This window comes from Gallinula chloropus, assembly GCF_964237585.1.
Source record: "Gallinula chloropus genome assembly, chromosome: 2".
NCBI lineage: Eukaryota > Metazoa > Chordata > Aves > Gruiformes > Rallidae > Gallinula > Gallinula chloropus.
The window spans coordinates 70,679,243-70,700,068 of record NC_140086.1 but is presented as its reverse complement, the minus strand read 5'-3'; the positions used below and the strand labels follow the sequence as shown (position 1 = coordinate 70,700,068).

General features: G+C 38.8%; 1 protein-coding gene across 1 annotated transcript in view; it reads right to left on the bottom strand.

Annotated features, from left to right (window-relative positions):
* Window positions 1-20,826, bottom strand: part of TMEM245 (transmembrane protein 245) — a gene marked incomplete at its 5' end in the record, with an annotated part of 79,123 nt that overhangs the window by 39,050 nt on the left and 19,247 nt on the right. Inside the window, 6 exons of the mRNA XM_084280184.1 lie at window positions 2,034-2,132; window positions 2,901-2,991; window positions 5,121-5,203; window positions 6,422-6,526; window positions 13,430-13,453; window positions 17,658-17,827. Coding sequence (XP_084136310.1) covers window positions 2,034-2,132; window positions 2,901-2,991; window positions 5,121-5,203; window positions 6,422-6,526; window positions 13,430-13,453; window positions 17,658-17,827 — 572 coding nt within the window. The remainder of the gene's footprint in view (window positions 1-2,033; window positions 2,133-2,900; window positions 2,992-5,120; window positions 5,204-6,421; window positions 6,527-13,429; window positions 13,454-17,657; window positions 17,828-20,826) is intronic.

Here is a 20,826-nt window from a genome sequence, read left to right as displayed (position 1 = left end):
ACAGCAACAGAGGTATCTTCCTTCTGAGCTGGCAGTTTATTTAGAGCAGAAACATACGAGTAATCAAAAATCTCCCTTCAGTAGGCCTTCTGAATTTATAAATGGTATAACCAACCAACTTCCTGTTCATCTAGTTCAGTTCTTAAGGACAGCTCTTACCATTACCCAGAAGAGTTAGGTATCATTTGCAAGTTTTGTAACTCTGACACTAACATTATTATTCAGTAACTATACTGCTGTACCACCTAAGGTCTTCACTAGATCTTAAAAACAAAACCTCACACCTGAAGAAACCAGGATGAGGAAATCCCTGTCCTTGAAAAAAAAGACACCTTGTTTGCAGAGCTATGCCATCATCTTCCAAGTGGTTTATATTCTGTTACGGTTTTACTTCATTGGATACATAGACACAAAGGTAACTGATCTATCACCTCATCTCCAGAACCTTTTAAAATATACACCATTTGCTATCTACTGATCTTCTCAGAAGGCTGCAGTTAATGGCTGAATCAACATTTCATCAGCAATTCTTCCTCAATTCTACAGCTTTCATGGGAAAGTGTCACCAGAGCATGGGTTCATCAGTCACCTACAGACTACAGCAACACTACACAGGATGCAAAACGAAGTGTAACTTTTATGCTCACATATCTGTGATAGTGGGAAGCTTGAAAGCTGCACTGAGAGTCACAGCACAGATGCAAACTAGATGAAAGTGCAATGTGGAAGCCTGTTTTTCAGATGCATTGAAGGATGATGCGAAGCTGCTGCAACACAGCAGAAGGAAATATCTAGGAGACGTTTACATGGATATGGAGCGTGTTCAAAGGACCAAGATTAGAAATAGACTCTGGAGGAGTTAAATGCAGCCCACAGATAAGCAGCTGAAGTCCTGCATGTCAATAACAACACAGGGTCTGTAGTACACAAGAAGTAGCCAGACTCCAACACTGCAGGCAGCATCAGTGCGTTCCGGAAACCGCCTCTGCCATTTTGATGGCTAGGAAAGCGGTTCCTTACCCTACCAGAACAGTACCTACCAGAAAGAAGCTTTGCAGTATTCCCTCAAACAAAAGCGGTGGGAAACAAATCACCTAAGGCAACAAACACAGGCACAACACCTGTGTGGCGTGTTGCAGCAACAGAACACCTCCTACAGCACATGAAACGACACAGCGCCCTCCAGAATGGTACAGCGCTGCGGACCACCTGACACAGATTATATCAGTAAAAGCAAGAGGTTTATCAGTGTAACTGTATCAAAAGCAGGCATGTTTTTTTCTGATTCTTTCACCTACTATTCTGACTGTTATACTGAAAGCATTACTTCTTTTAATACAGAGATCTTGGAACTTTAGAAGTACTTTAAAAACAACTGTAGAAAGTGTTAGTATACTATAGCAGCATTTATTTAAATATTTAATATTTCAGGGGTATGACTTCTGGATTTTGGTATTTGCACTGCTCCATGGCTAATTAATTGCTTGCTTTTCCTTTAAAAGGCAAACAGCTTTGGCAGCATGGAAACAATTTAACTCTTAAGACCATTTTAAGATTCAGTGTGCAGAACCCAGCACAGGAAGGCCAGTACAGTTGGCAAAAATGCATCATAAGGAGCTTCATGAAAGGATAGTTTCTTTCCCAAAGTTTCAAATTAAATGTTACCCAAATCATACAGAATACCAGTTTCCTTTTCCTAACCCCTTAAGATCACAAAAATCAACGGAAACTTCTAAACTATTACATACTAATTAGAAAAAGTGAGCAAAGCGTAAATTATACAGCGCAGATAAAACCACCTGTAACTACTTAAGTGAAGGACATCGTTCTGGCTGTACTCCAACTGTAACTGTAGAATGATTTACCTTATAGACTTGAAACTCCTACCAATCTTTTATTATTATGACCTTTACTAAGCATTCCCACTTTTTGCTAATTGCTTTCTCAGAAACACATACTTAGCATACTTACTTCAAAGCACTGACAGTTTACATAAATGTATCAGAAATATAAACAATATTTAAGTTACCCACCTTCACAAACCAAGAGTGGTAAAGCCTGTCCCAGAGCTCTAGCACTTGTTTTTCAATCACCGCAGTGTTATTCACTTTTTCTCCTAAAATCTTGTGGAGCTAAAACACAGAATTTTTTTTGTTATACAGGACAGAACGAAGCTGGCATCTACTGATGAACTTCAAACTATGTGTATCACATAAGATTATTAATAAAGGCACAGCTCAAACCCAAATGAGTGGAAAAGCTCATTTTCAATACAAAATACACACTTTAGACAACTTGGTTCACAACATGAAGATTTTGTCTGCATAAAGCATTCTGCTGGTATAAGCTGACGACTTCTTTCTACACTGAAAAAACAATGCTGTCTCTAAAATGCTTAATCCAAAACTATCAAATATCTTCAGAGCAACTGTTTCACATAATTTGAGATGTGTGCTGGACATCAAAATGTGTACGTAAGAACCTTGGCAGAGTCTAGTGAAGAAAGTTAACTTAAATAAATTATAATTGAAAAAAAATCTCATCTACTACTTTTTGCCCACAGGGACATTAGAACACTGATGGGTAATATATTGCCTACAATTGGACAGCTAAAGCCAGATGAAAAAAAATTATTCCTCTTTAGTTGATGCACTTTCACAGGCAATCTTACAATGATGACAGATTTTTCAGCTTTTAAAAATAAATAATCCTCTGAGCAGAAAAGTCTACTGAAATCACTCCCACCCCTCCTTCAGCTTACAAACTAGATGGTGTAAAGAACACATCTGCCAAAAGAATGGTTAACCACAAATACAAGAATCACTGAAAAACCTTTTATTTTTACTTTTATGAAATAAAAGAAATTAAAACCATAAAAAGGTGGTGGAGCTGACTCCTACCTTATGTGTAATCCATTCTCGGCCATATTGGTACACATTATTAGCTGCTGAATTGAGTGCCTTCTGAATAACCTGGGCTTCTGGGAGCCAGCTAGTTTATTTTAAAGAAGGAAAACAAAGTTAACTGCTACATACTTTACGCATTTCATTACACATGAAGCACGTTACAAATTAACGTTTTGAAACAACAGCAAACAGTTAAGGTTAAATACATATGAACTTACTACAACTAGAATATTGCCTTCGACATCTCAAGGAAGAGACTCTTGTAAGCAAAGCACAATCAAACCTAGTGCGTGTCATTGCATTTGGACATCTCCAAAGGCCCTGAAGCTTTAGTTAAATTGTTTTGGGTTTTTTTTCGAAAGGGATCAGTTCTTCAATCTGTATGTGTGCTAAACACATTACATTCTTCAAAAATTTCCTAGCATTCTAGTTTTCTGAAAATACTGCATGAAGTAGTGCCATCTAGCTGCAATGGCAACTTTCTGAATTACAAACTGACTGTAAACCGTTAATGTAGTTTCCCTACAAAAGCAAAGGGACAAAGCAGCAGGTTTGGGCACCAGCTATTTCTACGTCCCCACCAAATTTATCTTCAGCAATTCATGTCGCTTTCAGGCAATGACCTACTGAGATGTCAGCATTCCAACACTTGTGAATACAGGGCACACATACTCTGCTTAGATTTTCTTTCTACATCTTGATTCAATGACACGTGTTGGAGCCCTTTCAGAACAAAAGAGCACTCCAGAAAGAAAACTGCTGGATTTGTTCACCTGACTGAAGATCAAGATGGAAGCTTTTCTGTCTCTATATCTCTTCAGAAATGTTCTGCATTCCGATTCCAACACATTTCAGTCACCTCTAAATGTAAAAGTGAGCAACAAGCTCTGAAAGCTTGTGCAGTTTATGGACATGACAAGAGGTATACTTACTCCTAATTAATTAAAAGACAGTGTTTTGGATGTTTCAAATTTGGATGCAAACACCGGAAGTAATGATTTCAACTAAAATTCTGCTAATTACTCAGCGAGTACTGTGGTGTTTTCATTATGCACATAAGCTTCTGACTTCAAATTTCCTTTTCATTACTCCTCCTTATTTACACTGTATGGGAAAATTGAAAGGCCAAACAAGACAAGAAATGCTGTGAAGGGATGAAGGAAAAAACTGAACACACCAAGTGCTTGCTGTTCTCGATTGTGATAACGTAAGTATTGACAAAACACATATTACTAAAGCATATCATTTCAGTTCTGTTTTTGAAAATTTATCTTGCTCTTACAATACAGCATGCACTTTCTTTCAGTCCTGTTAAATCATCATCACTTTTGTTTAGAGGAAGTGCCTTTGAAGAAAGTCAACCATTCTTGTCCAGGAAATAATTCTATTCTCCTGCTAAATACCTGGACTCACATTTGCGCCATGTCTGAAGTAGAATGAAAGCAAGGAACATCCTCACCCTTAAAATCACACTCCTCAGTCTTACCTATCCCCTCTCTCTGTTGTTGATGCAATCACTCTTTGCTCACCAGCGTGCCCCTGTTTATCTCCATATGCATTTCTCTCAAAACCTTCTCTTTCCCTTACAATTTGCCTTTGTGTTTGCTTCAATCGTGACACAGACCATACCTTACAAGCTTCCCACTGTGTATACCATGCACATCTTTTCTTAATAGGAACAGCCCTTCTTAACGAATTCACTCCAAACCCTTCTCATCCACCATTCTTTCCACCCTCAAACTGTTTCTTGGTTCAATCCAAAAACATTTTCTTCAATTTCTATCCCCTCAAAGGCATTCTGCAGCCAACTCTCCCCACTCAAAAAAAAAAAAATTCAGCTCTCAACTCACAACCTTCTACAGAGAGCATTCTTTGCCATTACTTCTCTTTTGCAGGTAAAAGGAAAAAGCATATTGACCTCTTTATTCTCTGTACTATGCAAGTTTTTCTCCAAAACTGTAATTAGATCCGTTTATACAGCTGTCCTTCTCCAAAGTCCAACCACTCCTCAGACAAGATACAACACTGACAGTCTTCCAGAGTAATGCATAAGCACTACTGTTGCCTGCGAGTTTAGTTTTTACACCTGCAGACAACACTCACTCCCTTTTCTGTTCACCTAAGGGATTATTTTTAAATTAAAAACTATGGGTAAGAGCACCTGGAAGCTTGTTCACCCACCCTATACTACTCACTTAACTTCAGCATTCTTACTTTGCCCATTCTGGGTGACTGGCTACTGTCTCATTGATCAAGCTGCTTGTGACTTGAATCATGTGAACGCTCTCTTGATGGACCTAAATTAAATAGAGAAGAAATGTTATAAAATGCAAACAAGAACTCTCCTACATTCAGAAAGGCTTTGGGGTGGGGTTTTTTTTTGGGGGGGAGGGAAGTGGGGGTAACCAGTATATACATTTAAAGACTAATTCTTCCAATGCAGACAGCTCATTATGATGAGTGAAGTGCCACTCACCCCCAAAAGCCATCAATACAATAATCAGTCTGTTCTGACAATTTTGGTCACAGGCTGCATAATGAGTAATAGCAAATGGAAATTTAAACCTTATCTCATCAATGGAAAAAATTCTCATAATACAGCAGTGCTGTCAAGGGAAGTACTAAAATACAAAGCACAGTTTCAGATATGCGTTTTTTAAGCCAGGGATCAAAGAAATTTAAAAATTAATGAATGCTCAGCTCTAACATGACAAACCATGCTATGAATTAATTCTTCAATACGAATGATAAAAGGCACCTTTTATAAGTGCCTTAGTGTTCCTTTCATGAATATAAGGAAGTTCTAGGCAGGAACGTTTGCACTACTTTTAAAGCTTTCAATTTTAAGTACTCAGCATTATATAAGGCTGCACTTTGGAAAGAGGAGATTGACATAAGAACCCAGTGATTTTTATTCCGTAACTGTATTCAAGTCAAACATTCAATCTCCATTGACTTTTTAAAGTATGAACACAGCTCCATTGAAAAAACAAGTGAGAGAACACGAGCGACCTCTTCTGGTGAGAAAAGAAAAATCCCAACTACAAACCAAAAGTCAGTTAAAGAGAATGTGTGTGATCATGACTCACAGCACATTTAAACTCAGAATGGCATACCATGAAGTTATTACAGGCTGTTACACAAGCAACTTGACAAATACACCTTAAGCATTCGCAAAATTATTCTGATGCAGGGTGAATTAAAAAGAAAAATTCTATGTGGATCTGCCATTGACAAAAGTCTAACAGGATGCAAAACAAACCTGTTTCTATAATATATAACCTAGTAATTATTTCACTAGAGTAAGTCTCATATTGGTTTTGTCATATATGTAAACATAAATATATATATTTATATATAAGTAGTCTTGGAATGTTAACAAGTTCAATGATAGAGTACTTAACTGTTCATTTTTAAAAAAAATTCTTTAAGCTAAACCATTTTGCATAAACACCAGTAATTTTCATTCAGTATTTAAAACGAGCTCTATGATCACATTCCTTAGTGCACTGTACCTTTGCAGTAAGAAGCAGGGCTAGCAGAAGGGTTCCTATCACTAGCAAAAATATTATGAAAATGCTGATTATTTTATCTAGCATTTTCTCCAGCCACACGATCATCTGTTCAGAAGAGAAGAAAAAACATATCACAGCATATACATCAACCTTTAATGAAAGCAATGCTATATGTTACATGACAGTATTATTATTTATAATCAGAATGCAAAAATCAGGCTCTAATCAAACAGCATTTATGCCCAAGCTTGGAGATGAACAATTAACAAGCAATGTTAGCATGATCAAGGTCATGGTATGACATATGATTTTGCAAACGACATTTACACATTACCACAAGACACAGCAAGCTCTCTGCAAAGCAAGCAGTAACTCAGCATTTACTTACTAGACCTAGAGAAGCTAGCAATCATGTCATCTATAAACCTAGGTATTTGTCTTTGTTCTTTGTCCTTCAGCAACATGGAAGTGTACAGATACTGTCTGCACAGGACTTGGAAACTATCAAGCTACGCTGCAAAGTACAACCATGACTTTCAAAACTGAATAGCTAATAGCCATCTAAAGGACAAATGAGGTATTTCTGCAAGTAACTGAAGTTTTAAAGTTGTTCATCCCCTTATGGACTGAAACAGGGCTGGAGGTTTTCTACATTATTGAACATCAGGCCAATTATTCAGCGTTATTTCTAACCACTTTCAAACTTGAAAGGATGCTCAGCATTAAACATGCATCAGCTAAAGTTGCTGATACAGGAAACTGGAGTGTGTGTTGTTCTGTCATTTTACAGGAAAAGCCATTCTATACATGTCGACAAACAATGATTCCACTTAAGATCAGAGAAATTCTGATAGTCTTCCAACACAATAAAACTGCCCAGCCACGTGACTACGCAGAGTGCTTTACAGAGATGCAAGCTGAGCTTTCTGTCCTACACAAATTGACTATTTGAATAAAAAGCTGTGAAAGCACATGCAAGTATGACCAAATAAATTCTTCTAGCTTCTATGGCTTGAAAAGCAAGGCTATTTCTACTCCATCTGGCATTACTGGAGGAAAAAGCAGAAGTAGTAGTACAGATATAACATTTGTCTTTAAGAGACCTGAGGTCAAAGCCAATGTGCAGTAGGTAGAAATATTTCCGAGTGAGCACAAGTTCCATATTCAGTGATTACACTGGTAACTTTTCCATTACAGGTCTTGCAAAACTACTCATATGCTTGGTGATGGTTTAAGTTCATTCCTTCTTCCTTATTTACCCTAACCCTATACATGGAATTGGCGCTGGAACACAGAACTGCTGCAGTCTGCCGTGTGATGACTGAACTGGTTAACAATGAAGTTATGTTTCCTATTTGGAAAAAAAAAAAAAAAAAAAAGCATTTTTTTTTCAGGTGCTCATCCTGTAGCATCTGAGCAGTTAATATACATTAAGCAATTATTTTTAGAATTGAACCAGCTCCTTGTTTGACCTACATTAACATAACATATTCAGCATTTTAGAACTGTTCTTTAAAATGAAGAAAACAAAATCCTTTTATAAGAAACAAGTGTTGAGCCAGCAAGTTTTTGTAACGAAGTCTGCACTTTATTATGACCTGCAGAAAGGAATGCAGAGAACCTGATGGAATCTGCAGAATCTTTTGTCTTAGATATTTCTAACATTTTTCAGCATTGCTGAAATATTTCAGGCATCAGAAATACCTTGCCATTGCTAGAGGGAGGTTACCTGCCTGCAGCAATACTGTAGCTTTCTGAAAACCTCCAAGTAGCCTCTATGTGGGGCTGCTTTCTTTGGAAATAAGACTGAAAAAAACCAGGATTTGCTGTGCCCTTCCAAGCCTCAGATACATTTAAGAATTATAGAACAGGTAAAAGAAAAAGTCCCAGTTTTAAAGGTCAGAAATAAAAATATCATTGAAGAACACTGGACAGCCAGGGGATGGACATTTTGTAGAACAAGTTTCAAAATGAAGTTATTAAAAATTAAAGCTGCCCTTGTTATTTCTTAGTTAGCAAAGTTCAAACTAATTGCTATTTACTTTTTCAGCTAGAGAAAAAAGAAATCAGCTAGTTAGTCTGACATTCAGCACTTTTTATCAGACTCTCTGAACCCCAGATATCAGAGGTACTACCAGAGATTTCCAAGACTGCTAGCCTCAAAGATTGTGGAAGTGCTATCTAACAGATGAAATCCCAGTGTCTGGATGCTGTAGGTGTTTCACCACGGTAGCAACTGCTGGAAGAGCAAGCTCCAAAAGATCACGATGAGGACTGTCTCTGAACAGGAACGTGGCCAAGGAGGAATCTTTTCTTGGCACTCCCTACTGCAGGTTGGAGTACACCTACACTGCCACTGAGGTGCAGCTGTACATGTACAGCCTGAATTACCTTTAATCTAGTTAGTAAAGTAGGGGCAGCACTGATCTTGTACCAGCACAGGCAGCAGCCTCAGCCATGGAAGCCCACCCTGTGTGTATTTACTCAGGCAGGGAGCCCAAGCAAGCTAGACGAAAGCCAACTCTGGTATGCCTAGAGGTACTGCAATTACATCTCCCACCACAGTCCTAAGGACATTCAAGTTATACAAGTGGTACAGACAAATCACAGGAGAAGACTGAACTGGATTGAGTATTGTGGAAGCAAAAGCAGATACACAGTATTCATTTAGGGCTGTATTAACTTCCTCTCCTTTGATGCGCTCACTATTAGGCCTCCCTTTCGTTCCCTACATTTACCCACAGCATTTCCTTAGAAAGCACTCACCTTCTCACACTCATGCTAAATAATGCACAGGTGCCATGTTACTGCAGGTAAGTTAGGCTGTTAAACCCCTGTGTGCTTGTACTTACCACTGAATCACGTCCAGACTTCTGTCCTACCCCAACCCTGCCAAACCTCACTTTACATCCTTCCTGTAGGCCATGGGCATGCACACAAAGACAAACATACGCTGACTAAACGCTACTCATCAGCCAGAGATCATGAAGTTTCAAATTCAGATCTAAGCTTCTAACCTAAAGGTTAGTCAACAGCAGGAAGCCGATGCTGCCATGACATCCAAAATTACGCCACGGTAAAGGGAAGCCGAGCTCCTAAGCTACAGAAGGTCATGCTTGTGAACCCAAATTGAAGTGTTACTGATTTGTGATACTGTCCACAAAAAGCAATCTTAAATGTCACAGTTTTGAAAGGTTTGGTTTTGTTGTTTTTTTAAATTCAGCTCACTGTACAAAAAAGTTTTAAAATCAGACGCATTCTGTTAAAATGCTTCTCAATTTTTAACTTTTGGGTGATAATACAAACCATACTATGCTGTAACAGAACTACAGATCATGTTTAACAACTGGGAATCCTACTATCTAAACAGGTTCTCCATGTTATGCAGTGTGTTATACAATCACTATGAATTCATATTTGTATGTGTTTCACACTGCACATCATCAGAATGCTAGTTTTTCTACATGTTTTATCTACTGCACTCCCCACACAGTGAAGCACACTTGGACATCTACTTTATTTTCAATTAAATCTATGTGAAATTACCAAAAAGGTCTAAGTATTTTTTCTTTAAACAGCTTCACTATTATGATTTTTCCAAGACATTTCTTAGACTTGTTGACATTTCCTTTAGTTCAGTTATTATCTGAGGATATCATTTATTAATAACTGATGAGAAAAAGGGAAACCCTGTAATCAGAACACATCTCAGGGTTATTTAGAAGTGAATCAGATGAATAGTTAAGTTAGAAAAGATAGAGATCAATCTATATGAGGTCACAAGTCCACTCATAATGGTATCCCTCTAAAAGCCACCCTAGAATCTAGCAATTCCTTCTAAAGGCTCCTGCCACAGAACGTCATAAAGAGCAAACCATGCCAGCCCAAGTGAACCTATTCTATATTTGGGGCCACATATACCACATTAAACTACGTGATTATATACTATTCTGGTTTGCCAAAACCAAGGAGTTTCAAGCAGCTCTTTGACATGAGCTCTTAGGACAGGAAGAACAAAAAGTTTTATCATTAGCAGCCATGAACCACCATTTCAAACTCTGGCTCAGTTGTCTAGGTGGTGGATTATCAGAAATTTACCTTGGTGTTCTCAGAAGCAATTCCCTTCAAACACTGGACAAAATGAGAATGGTGCAATGGAAGCAATCTTTGAACTGTGACCAGAGTTCTGTATCTGCTGCTTTCTTTGCCTCTAATTACATTTTCAGAATATACTAAATTGGAAGGGACCCATGGGAATCATTGAGTACAACTCCTGGACTCAATGACTCTCACTTTTAAGAAAATAAATAAATTGTATTTTATATTTAAAAAAAAGAAGAGACAAACCAGCAAAACAAACCTGCAAAAACCTGTACAAACAAAAACTCTGCAAGCTTTCTTTTTTCATTTTGATTACAATATTACTACATGCTTGTCATGCACAGTTATCAGCACTGCATGTAACACATAGGACTTTCAGGATATCCTCCTATGCATATATAAAGTAATCCAGTGGTTTCCAAAAATATATCCTAGGAACTAAAAAAACCCCACCCTCCTTTATGAAACAATATCCATGGGGTTTTGCTCAATAATCACAGAATCACAGACTGCTTTGGATTAGAAGGGACCTCAAAGATCACCTAGTTCTAATCTCCTGCTTGGGACAGGGACACCCTCCACTAGATCAGGTTGCCCAAAGCCCCATCCAACCTGGCCTTGAACACTGCCAGGGAGGGGGCAGCCACAGCTTCTCTGGGCAGCCTGTGCCAGGGCCTCACCACCCTCACAGGGAAGATTTTCTTCCTAATATTGAATTGTAACATGCTCTCCTTCAGCTTAACCCCATTACCCCTTGTCCTGTCACCCCCTGCCCTTGTTAACAGCCCCTTCCCAACTTTCCTGCAGGCCCCTTCAGGTACTGGAAAGCTGCTATAAGATTTCCCTAGATCCTTCTCTTCTCCAGGCTAAACAGGCCAAACTCTCGGCCTGTCTTCATTGGAGAGGTGCTCCAACCTTCTGATCATCTTTGTGACCCTCGTTTGGACCTACTTCAACAGGTCCACATCATTCTTATGTTGTTGGCCCCAGAGCTGGACACAGTACTCAAGAGAGGGGAGTAGAGGGGGAGAATCACCTACCTTGACCTCTAAAAATCCCTAAAGTAAAATTAATATCCAGACATTTTAGAGTTCAAAGTAATTAGAGTGAAAATATTTTTGCAGTGTATCAAGGCAAAAAGATTTATTTGCATACATGAATTTTCAAAGAAGGAAACAACAAACTAAGCCAGAAGAAGAAAGTAGTTGAGACTAAACTTTCATCAGTGGCTCAATGAATTCAGCTCTTCACCTGAACTGTCCTAAACAATACCTATTCTTTAATTTATTTTTTTTGTGTGAAGGGTTACATATTTACTAATCGTAAGTCAATCACATAACAAGCATTTTAAAGTCAGGAGATAAAAATGTAATTTTAAACCAACAAAACTACATTCGAGGGCAAAAGAACATTTAAGGTCTGCCCTCTGAGTGGACAATTATGACTGAATCACAAAGCAAGCAAGTCTTTACCCTCCTGTTCAGAAAGCCCCCCCATCAGATAGCCCTGAGCTCACCAATTAAATACAGAAGATCAAACTTTCTAAATTTCTTATAGCTGCTCAGCCTGTATGCTACAGAGTTACTCCCCAGCTGCTCCCCCCAGCAGATACCAGAACCTTTCAGAGAGTAGTCAGTGCCTGCCTACCCCCACCCCCCCCATAGCCTGCACACTCTGCTCTGTTCTGCTTATTGTTCTTCTGAATGCTGTTGAAAACATCCCAGGCGTCATTCACAACATGCAAGGGAGACCTAGGGTGTCTACTGTAATTGCTGCTAAATGAAAAGGATAGGTTGGTTGTAAGATCATAGCACCCATTCTGACTTTCCCACTAACACTGAAGGGGTAAGTGAGGATAAAAGCTGCTGCTGGAAGTATAATCCATACCCAAATATTGTATCTGATTTTTTCCCCACTTAATTTCTTTTCATATATTTTATCACATACAAGATTTTCAAACTTAAAAATCTGAGGTCCTGCATATAACACAGACACAGCTCCCAGCTTAAGGCTTTCCTAAAGCAATGACAGAGTCCCGCACAGAGATCACTGCACTGAGGAGCTGTCCAGATTCCAGTCACGTGAGACCAAACCTGGTCTGAATCAATTTTAACTTCTCTTGGCATGACAGTTCCACAAAGACCAATAGGTAACTCCAGTGGCCTGAGACAAACCACAGGAACTAAAGTGTATATTTCTTATAAAACATGCCACACATGTTGAAAAGCCACACAAGAGTGGGGTTTTTAGCAATAGCAACTGCTTTATTTTTTAAAATTACTTTTTACTAGCCCTCCCTTCTCTTAAGGCTATTAGATTTAGCAGTTCTAGGACCAGGAGTATTCTCATTTCACTCCCCTACGCTGAATACCACTGAGCATACAGGCCAGTATGACCCTTCACATGCAAAAGACTGACAGCACCGATTAAAGGCAGCCAGAGCACTATCTGCATTTACACTTGTAGTGTTACAACTGTGCTTCACCCTCAGGCACCCCCACGTTAATTCAGTTAACTGGTGCTTTCTCAGAGCAGACAACAGCTCTCCAGGCCAGGAGAGAGCTGGTTTTGATATAATACAAGCGGGGACCAGGTGGAAGATCAACTGTTCTTGAATAAAAGTGCCACCAAATCATACTACTGCTTGAAAAGCTAATACAACATTCTGCTGTGCAAAACATTTAATTACATGCATTCATTTTAGCAGATGACAAGAGATCAGGTAGAATTATATGACCTTCAGTAGCTTCAGAGCTGGAAAGATGCACTTGGGAGAGAAAACTAAGAAGCAAGGCATGTTAAAGAGTGTTCATGCTAAAAAAAAAAAAAAAGCCAAAACCAAAAAAACCAACTCCCCAAACCCCACAGAATCCATTAGTTTGAATCACAATTTTTCTGTTTATTTACCTTCTTATTAAGCCAGTGCCACAGCTTGTCAGTGGCAGGGGAAATGGAAGAAAAAGGAAAAAAAAAAAAAGAAAAAGACAAGAACACAGTGGAAAATTATTGAAAACTGCAGTAATAGGGAAAAGAAAGCAACGAGAGGCAGGCAAAGTCATCCACAGAATGAAAATGAAATTGTCCCAGACACAAAGGTAAATTGCAATAGGTAGGAAAGACCACAAAGATCACAACAACTTCTAAGGCAAGAATCTAAGTTTTACTATTAACATGCACTTTTTCAAACAGAGAGGGATATAAAAATTAAGAACAACTTTAATGATAATAACAGAACTTATCAGCATAGTCTGGGAAATTCCAGTTTAATTACACTGAGGGCTAGTATTTCAGAAAGGACTTATAAAATTACTCTGAGGGCACTTTACTGAAACACCAAAACTTAACATAAGATATTTGCATATTGCACTTAACATGAGCTACTTCTTTACTGCTTTAATATTCCCATTCAGGCAGTTTCCTACTTACTTCAAAACACTCATATCAACTACTGCTAAACAAAATTTATAAAGCTTTTAGTATCATGCTTGTATTACAATATTCACATTCAATGGTGTAACATCAAATATGTCATCAAATCTGTTATACCCACAACAGCAAGTTGTACCTAAAAAAATAATCTATTACTTCATGTGATTTTATTGGTTGTACAGAAGGCTCTTTGCTCTTCTCAGTCAATTTCTCCTTTTGTACTAGTTCTTTTTCCTTACTAATCCTCACTCACGCCGCTCAAATACCCCCATCTTAAGACCTCATTTATGTAAGACTATACTCTTAATTCTAGCCATCTGAAATCAGTTCACAGCATAATCATAACAGTGAAAAGCTTTAATGTTACTATTTGTCTCAGAGGTTAAGATCAAGGAAGTGAAGTTTGTTTCTCTCTGAAAACAAGATCATTAAATGCTCAATAAATCTAGTATTTTCAGCAGCTGCCAGAAATTATATTAGCTCCCAATAAAAACAAAATGTAAGAACATTTCAAGTACTTAAAAACCAACCTCAGAATGCTAACCAAGTTGCATCAAAAGTAAAAAGACAGACTTAAGAGAAACATGTACATCAGGAAACAGGAAAATAAGTTCAGAAAGCACCCAGTTTTTCTAGCTTTTACTACTCGTGGAAGGAATCACAGTAATGGAAAGCACTGATGAAGCTTCAAAAGTCCCAAATTAATGTTATAGATTCTGTTTCTATTTCACCTCTTCACCTACAGAAAGTCCAAGAACTTCTACAAACGTAATCAATCTACTTTTAGAAAGAGGCTACATCTTAATTCTGATCTTCAAGTCATCCAAAATTAGTAAGGCTACAGCTACTTTTCTGGTATTTTATTGGAAAACTATTTATGTAAGAACTTCGGTGCCTCTGGAAGTATGTGCTAGAATAATGTATGCACTGACAGAGATCCTGCCTCTTGTCTGTGCTTGTTTTCACTACGTGCTAAACTTGGTACCTGAAGAACTAAATCCTGACGTTGAGTAAAGTCTACAGAATCTATTAGAGTCCTCCAAACATGATTTTTTTTGTATGCTATACCTAAAAAAATCTGTGTAACTATAACTACAGCATTCACCAAGTCTAGCAGAAAGCACACAAATTATTAGTTCTTGACTGTGTATAAGAACATGCATGATACTGTATCTATTAAATTTTAAGATGACTTGATGCTTTAGCAAAGAAACCTCCCTACTCTTTCCTCCAGGAAGTGTCTCATATATGAACTGCTCCATCTGTTGGCTCCATTGGGCAAATGCACAACGAGGGCCTAGGAAAACAGCAGGGACATCCCATTCCCATGGTCCCTATTTAAAGCAAGCCTGCACATACAGGCACAGCCTGACCTACTGTTTATGGTGAAAATGAAAAGCAATGCCCTATTTTTTTTTCCTCTTGGTGAGAGCTTCTCTTCAGCTCAAATTTGTCTGCATTTCCAAGATAACCAGAGGCTGATGAGCAGTGGGAAAGAAAAGCAGGTTTTACTGCTTTTATTTCAGAAACAGATATATCAGTAAACCTCAAAGAATTGCATGCATGAGTAGTACTCCAAGAATTTCTCACTGTGGGTTATTTTCCACACTATATACACTAGCCTCCTAAACTTTGTTTGTGAGAAAAAGACACACCAGTTTAAGATGTCTCTCTCATCCTCACTACCTTTTACTCAAACCTGGAGCTATATTCTGATGTGGTATATCTGATTAGGAAGACTAAGCAGTACCACTAGGTATGTGTAAAACACTTTGTCAATGGCCTGCTGTACTTAGCTAAGAGCCCCAACACACGGCAACTTACTCCATAAATTTCTATTTTATGTTTACAAAGTTTCCACTTCAACAGTGCCTACTGAAGGAAAAATGTTTAGTAATGCAACTTAAAATACAACTCATCCACCCTTTCTAAAACAAATAAGACCCAAAAAACCAAAACAAAACCAAGCAAACAAAACCAAAAAAACCCCACATCCCAAACTTGCAAGGATGTAGTTTTCATTCCTCTCCTTTCCCTATCCCCACAAAAATCCCAGTTGCCAATATCCTGTGGCATTGCTTCCCATTTTCTCAGAGATTTAATGCATCCAAGATCCTACAATGCACAGAATAAGAATATCCAGTAGAAGTTCAAAGAAAAGCATTAGTGTGTTAAGTATTGAAAGATGACATATAATTCCAGCCACATGTGATAAAGCCAGGTGAACTGTAATTAGGATAGGCACAAACAAGGACAACAATCATGCAGCTTATCATTATCTTTCTTATAGAGGCTAGAAGAGCTTGAACTGCTTTAATACACAGCACAGACTCAGAAGGAATAGGACTCATCTAAAAAACAGGGAGAGGGGATGGAAAAATGAGTTGTGCCAACACTACTCTTTTGCTCAGACAATAACAACATGAATATAAACTGACCTTAAATACATTTAAGCTGAAGAGTGGGAAATGCTGCTGCACATTACAACAAAAGCCCTACCTTCCTTAAGGAGAAAAGACTTAGTGGGATTAGAAAGGATACTGCACCATACAGTTAGGCAGTACAAGGATACGGAACTCGGCAACTCATGAAATACAATACATATGAAATTGTGCCTAGAGAGTCTTCTTACAAAACAAAAGCTTTTAATGAAAAGCTTTGCATAATGTAAGCTGTTATCTTAAAATGTTAATACTTCCTGCTACTTTTGGAAATCCCCTTTATCTTGTTCATAGCTGTATTCTGAAAGGCTTTTCTCTTTTAACATTCTTCCTCGATGAACTCTGCAAAACTGTTACTTATTATTACAGCCATTTCAATGCTTTTGGAATTCAGAGCTATAAACTGCAGGCAGATCTGCCGAGGCACAAATGCTCTGACAAATGCACTTACAGGGTTCAGCTCTTCAGTTACAGCAACTGAGGGAAAGGCTTTTTCTAAAGCAGAGAATACTTCAACAACAGAGTTACAGAAGGCTCATTCTTACACACTGGCACAGCATTATAAATAAGGTTTTTTTTTAATCTATCAGCTTCACTCAAAACTTACAATGGAGGAGCCTTCATAAATTTATGGAGCTTTACAAAATTTCAATTCTACAATGCAAATGTGGGTGCATACTGAGTGAGGGATAAAGAAAGGCAGCACAGAAGCTTTACTCTATGGCACTTCCCAAATGCCTTATCCCACCTGTCTCTTCTCTGACAGGGGAAGTATCCCTTCTGTATCACCATGATACGGTGTTCAACAACTATACTTCCACATAGTATAAACAAACGCATTGGAACTCACTCAGGCCCTACTTACAGAATAAAATGAGCTCTTAAGTTAAATTTTCACAATAGGAACATTTTATCCTTTGGATTAAAGCCCATCAAGTTTAACTTCAAAACCTTTCTAATCGAGTGAGGTGACTGAACCATGAGGCATTTGCCTTAGGTAAGGAATCTTCTAAACCTTACTGAACGTTTTTAAACTGACTTCTGTCAATCTTTGCATGTAATCATTTAACAGAGTTTAAACGTGTACTGAAGTGTGAATACTGACAGAAGAGACATGGTTTAAAATACACCATATACAGAGATAGTTTTACATGAAAGACATGTCCATTAGTGACACACATTTATTTTAGAATTAAAAGCATCTCAGCATACAGTGAACAGAGAATAAAAACTTTCAGGCTGCTTAAGGAAATAAGTAGGAATACCTTACTGTCAAGCTTTAGCATGACTCTTCCAAGCCCTCTGATGGGCCGTGGGGCAAGAGCTTCTTGACGTTCCTTTATAAAACTTTCCACAAGTTGCCACCAACTTTTGCAGTGGTTTGCCATGAAGTTCAAAACTCCAAAGTGAATGACGAGTTTCTTAAGTGCCCAAACTGTAACAAGAAGGAAATGAAGTATTAAAGATTTCAGAAGAGCACCACAAGACTATGCATCTATTCCACTTTGCAAGACTTATGATAAAGAAAAGGTTTTTTTAGTTTTATTTCCCATTAGAAACCACTATCAGAATTTTCAAGTGGTTTAGTACAGGTCTCCTCATTTGCTTTACAGCCATGCTTATCCACATGGAATTTCATTATTATTTTCATTATTTTATTTTTCACTTTTCTCCAAACTTGATTCACTGATACTGCCATATACCATCACCACAATTCCCTCATCCTCAAAAACACACATCACACACCTACTTGGAGAGCTGTAAAATTACACACATAGCTGAAATGGCTAACTTCTAATATCCACAGGGCATTTTTCGAAGTTCCACAAGAGCCTATAATCTGTAAACCACTGTACAATAGTTTACATTCTCGGTCATGGAAAGTTCAAGTCAACAATTCCCTGACGTTCGGTTTACCAACCCTCTGGCACCACCGTGTGGCAAACATGGGATTTAGTCTCTTGAAGATAAAGAGCCACCGATTCATCTTTCCACAGCAGATGATGTAGCAAACATACGAAAAAGGGGAAAACACAGTGCAAGTGCTAGCACCTAACTTGCAGGCTGAAGTTTTGTATGATGAAATGCAACTCATGGTAAATACACAAACTGCTGCTCAGCAAAACAGGGCAAAACAGCAAAACAGGCTTTACAAGGCGAACAACATACCTGAAATGGTGTTCTAATCTTCTGCTGTTATTTACAACTATTTAAATAATATCTTCCAAAATAACTGAGTGTCAACTTAATTGCAAAGATGATGCCAGGAGGTGCTAGACTCAGGACTAGAGAGTGTCTTAAGTAGATCTGCAAATTGGGAGGAGCTGTTGACTCCGAGCTCTTGACTCCGTTGAGAGTAGAGAAGCCTTACAGAGAGACCTGGGCAGATTAGAAAGCTGGGCAATCACCAACCCCATGAAGTTTAACAAGGACAGGATCCTGCACCTAGGAAGGGGCAACTCTGGCCACACATACAGACTAAGGGATCAGAGGCTGGAGGCCAGCCATGCTGAGAAAGATTTTGGGGTCTTAGCTGAGAGCAAGTTACACTTGAGCCAGCAGTGTGCCCAGGCAGCCAGGAGGGACAACTGTATCCTGGGGTGCATCAAGAACAGCATCACCAGCCGGCCCAGGGAGGGGATTGTCCCAATCTACTCTGCACTGGTGCAGCCTCACATTGAGTCCTGTGTGAAATTTGGGGTGCCACAGTACAAGAGGGACATGAAATTACTGGAGAGTGTCCAGAGGAAGACAATGAGGATGCTGAAGGGTCTGGAGGGGAAGTATCGTGAGGACAGGCTCAAATCTCTTGGTTTGTTCAGCCTGGAGAAGAGGAGGCTGAGGGAAGACCTTATCATGGTCCATGGTTTCCTGAAAATGGGGAGCGAAGGGGCAGGTGCCGATATCCTCTCTTTGGTGACGGGTGATACAACCTGAGGGGATGGCATGAAGCTGACACAGGGGAGGTTCAGGCTGGATGTTAGGAAGAGGTTCTTTGCTGAGAGGGTGGTCGGGCACTGGAATAGGCTCCCCAGGGAAGTGGTCACAGTACCAAGCTCGACTGAGTTTATGAAGCACCTGGATGATGCAGTCAGTCCCGTGCTCTGACTTGGCTGGGCCTGTGTGGAGCCAGGAGTCGGACTCGATGGTCCTTATGGGACCCTTCCAACTCAGGACATTCTGCAATTCTATGATGCAGTCAATCACAGACCTTTAGTTGTATTACATTAAAAAGCAGCAAAGGAGAACAAGCTAAAGGAGAGCTGTTATTAAAAAGATGTGAACAAAAAACGAGAAAGGCTGCATAAGAAATTCCAAAAGTTTCTAGGAAACAGAAAATTACCTGAAGACAGTAACAGAACTAAAAAAGGACACAACTGAACAAAAAAGAAACTAAATGAAAGATCTTAACAAGAGACAGTAACAGGATTCCCGGGCTCACATCACTGAACAAAACACTGCAGTGTTTCACTGTTTTATTGCTTAGAAGTAATTTTTTCATCTTTTAATTGTTTGATATAGTTATGGTATAATTTTTCCATCCTCTACATTAAGCAGTTTTAAAAGAGCATCTCTTCCTACCAAAGTACAAATGCATTCAAGGAAAAAAGTTAAATGGAACCAATATACTTCTAATAATTTTAAAAGTATTTCAAGAAACTCTGGTGGTGTTTTTTGCTGGTTTGAGGTATTTTTTTTTTTTTTTTTTTTTACATACTAGAAGCATTCCCCTTAAGGTCTTTGAAGTGCTCAGAAGTTCTTAGTTTCCTTAAACATGGTAAGTCACATGCTTTATAAGCCTTGCTATTTTCCACTACTAAGTATTTTTAATACCACCTCTTTCAACAGTCCAGGTTATCATCATTCACCCTCTGACACTTAATATGGTCCCCTGTTCTAAATTCGGTTCTGTTCATCATTATACTGCTTTTTCATAACATTGTTGTGGTGATCAAGTTCTATTCAGTTCTATGCCAAGAAAAAGCATGTAATGGCCCACTCAGAGGGACCGTGGCCTGTGGAGGGTCCATGCGAGAGCACATACACCGCTCGAAGGGACTGCAGCCCAGGGATGAGGAGATGCCCGAGCTGGTTCCTGCCCTCAAAGGACTCCAGCTCACAGCTGAGCCCACACTGCTGCAAGACAGGAAAGACTGAGTGGCTCTGTAAGTACTTGGCTGCTAGCTGGGGCCAACCCACCACACTTGGTAAAAGGGAAGTGTTACTTATTTCTCTATTTTAAGCGTTAAATACATTTTGAACATGCTGATAAACCAGCATTTTAACTGAAACTTAGAGACAAGCCAAACAAATTAGGAAATTCACTTCATTTACAACAGGGAAACTGGAAGAGATGCCTTCACACTTACAACAGCTCATATAGATTTCCAGAGTTCCCATCTTCCCTATTCGCCCCCCAAAAAGCATACTGGA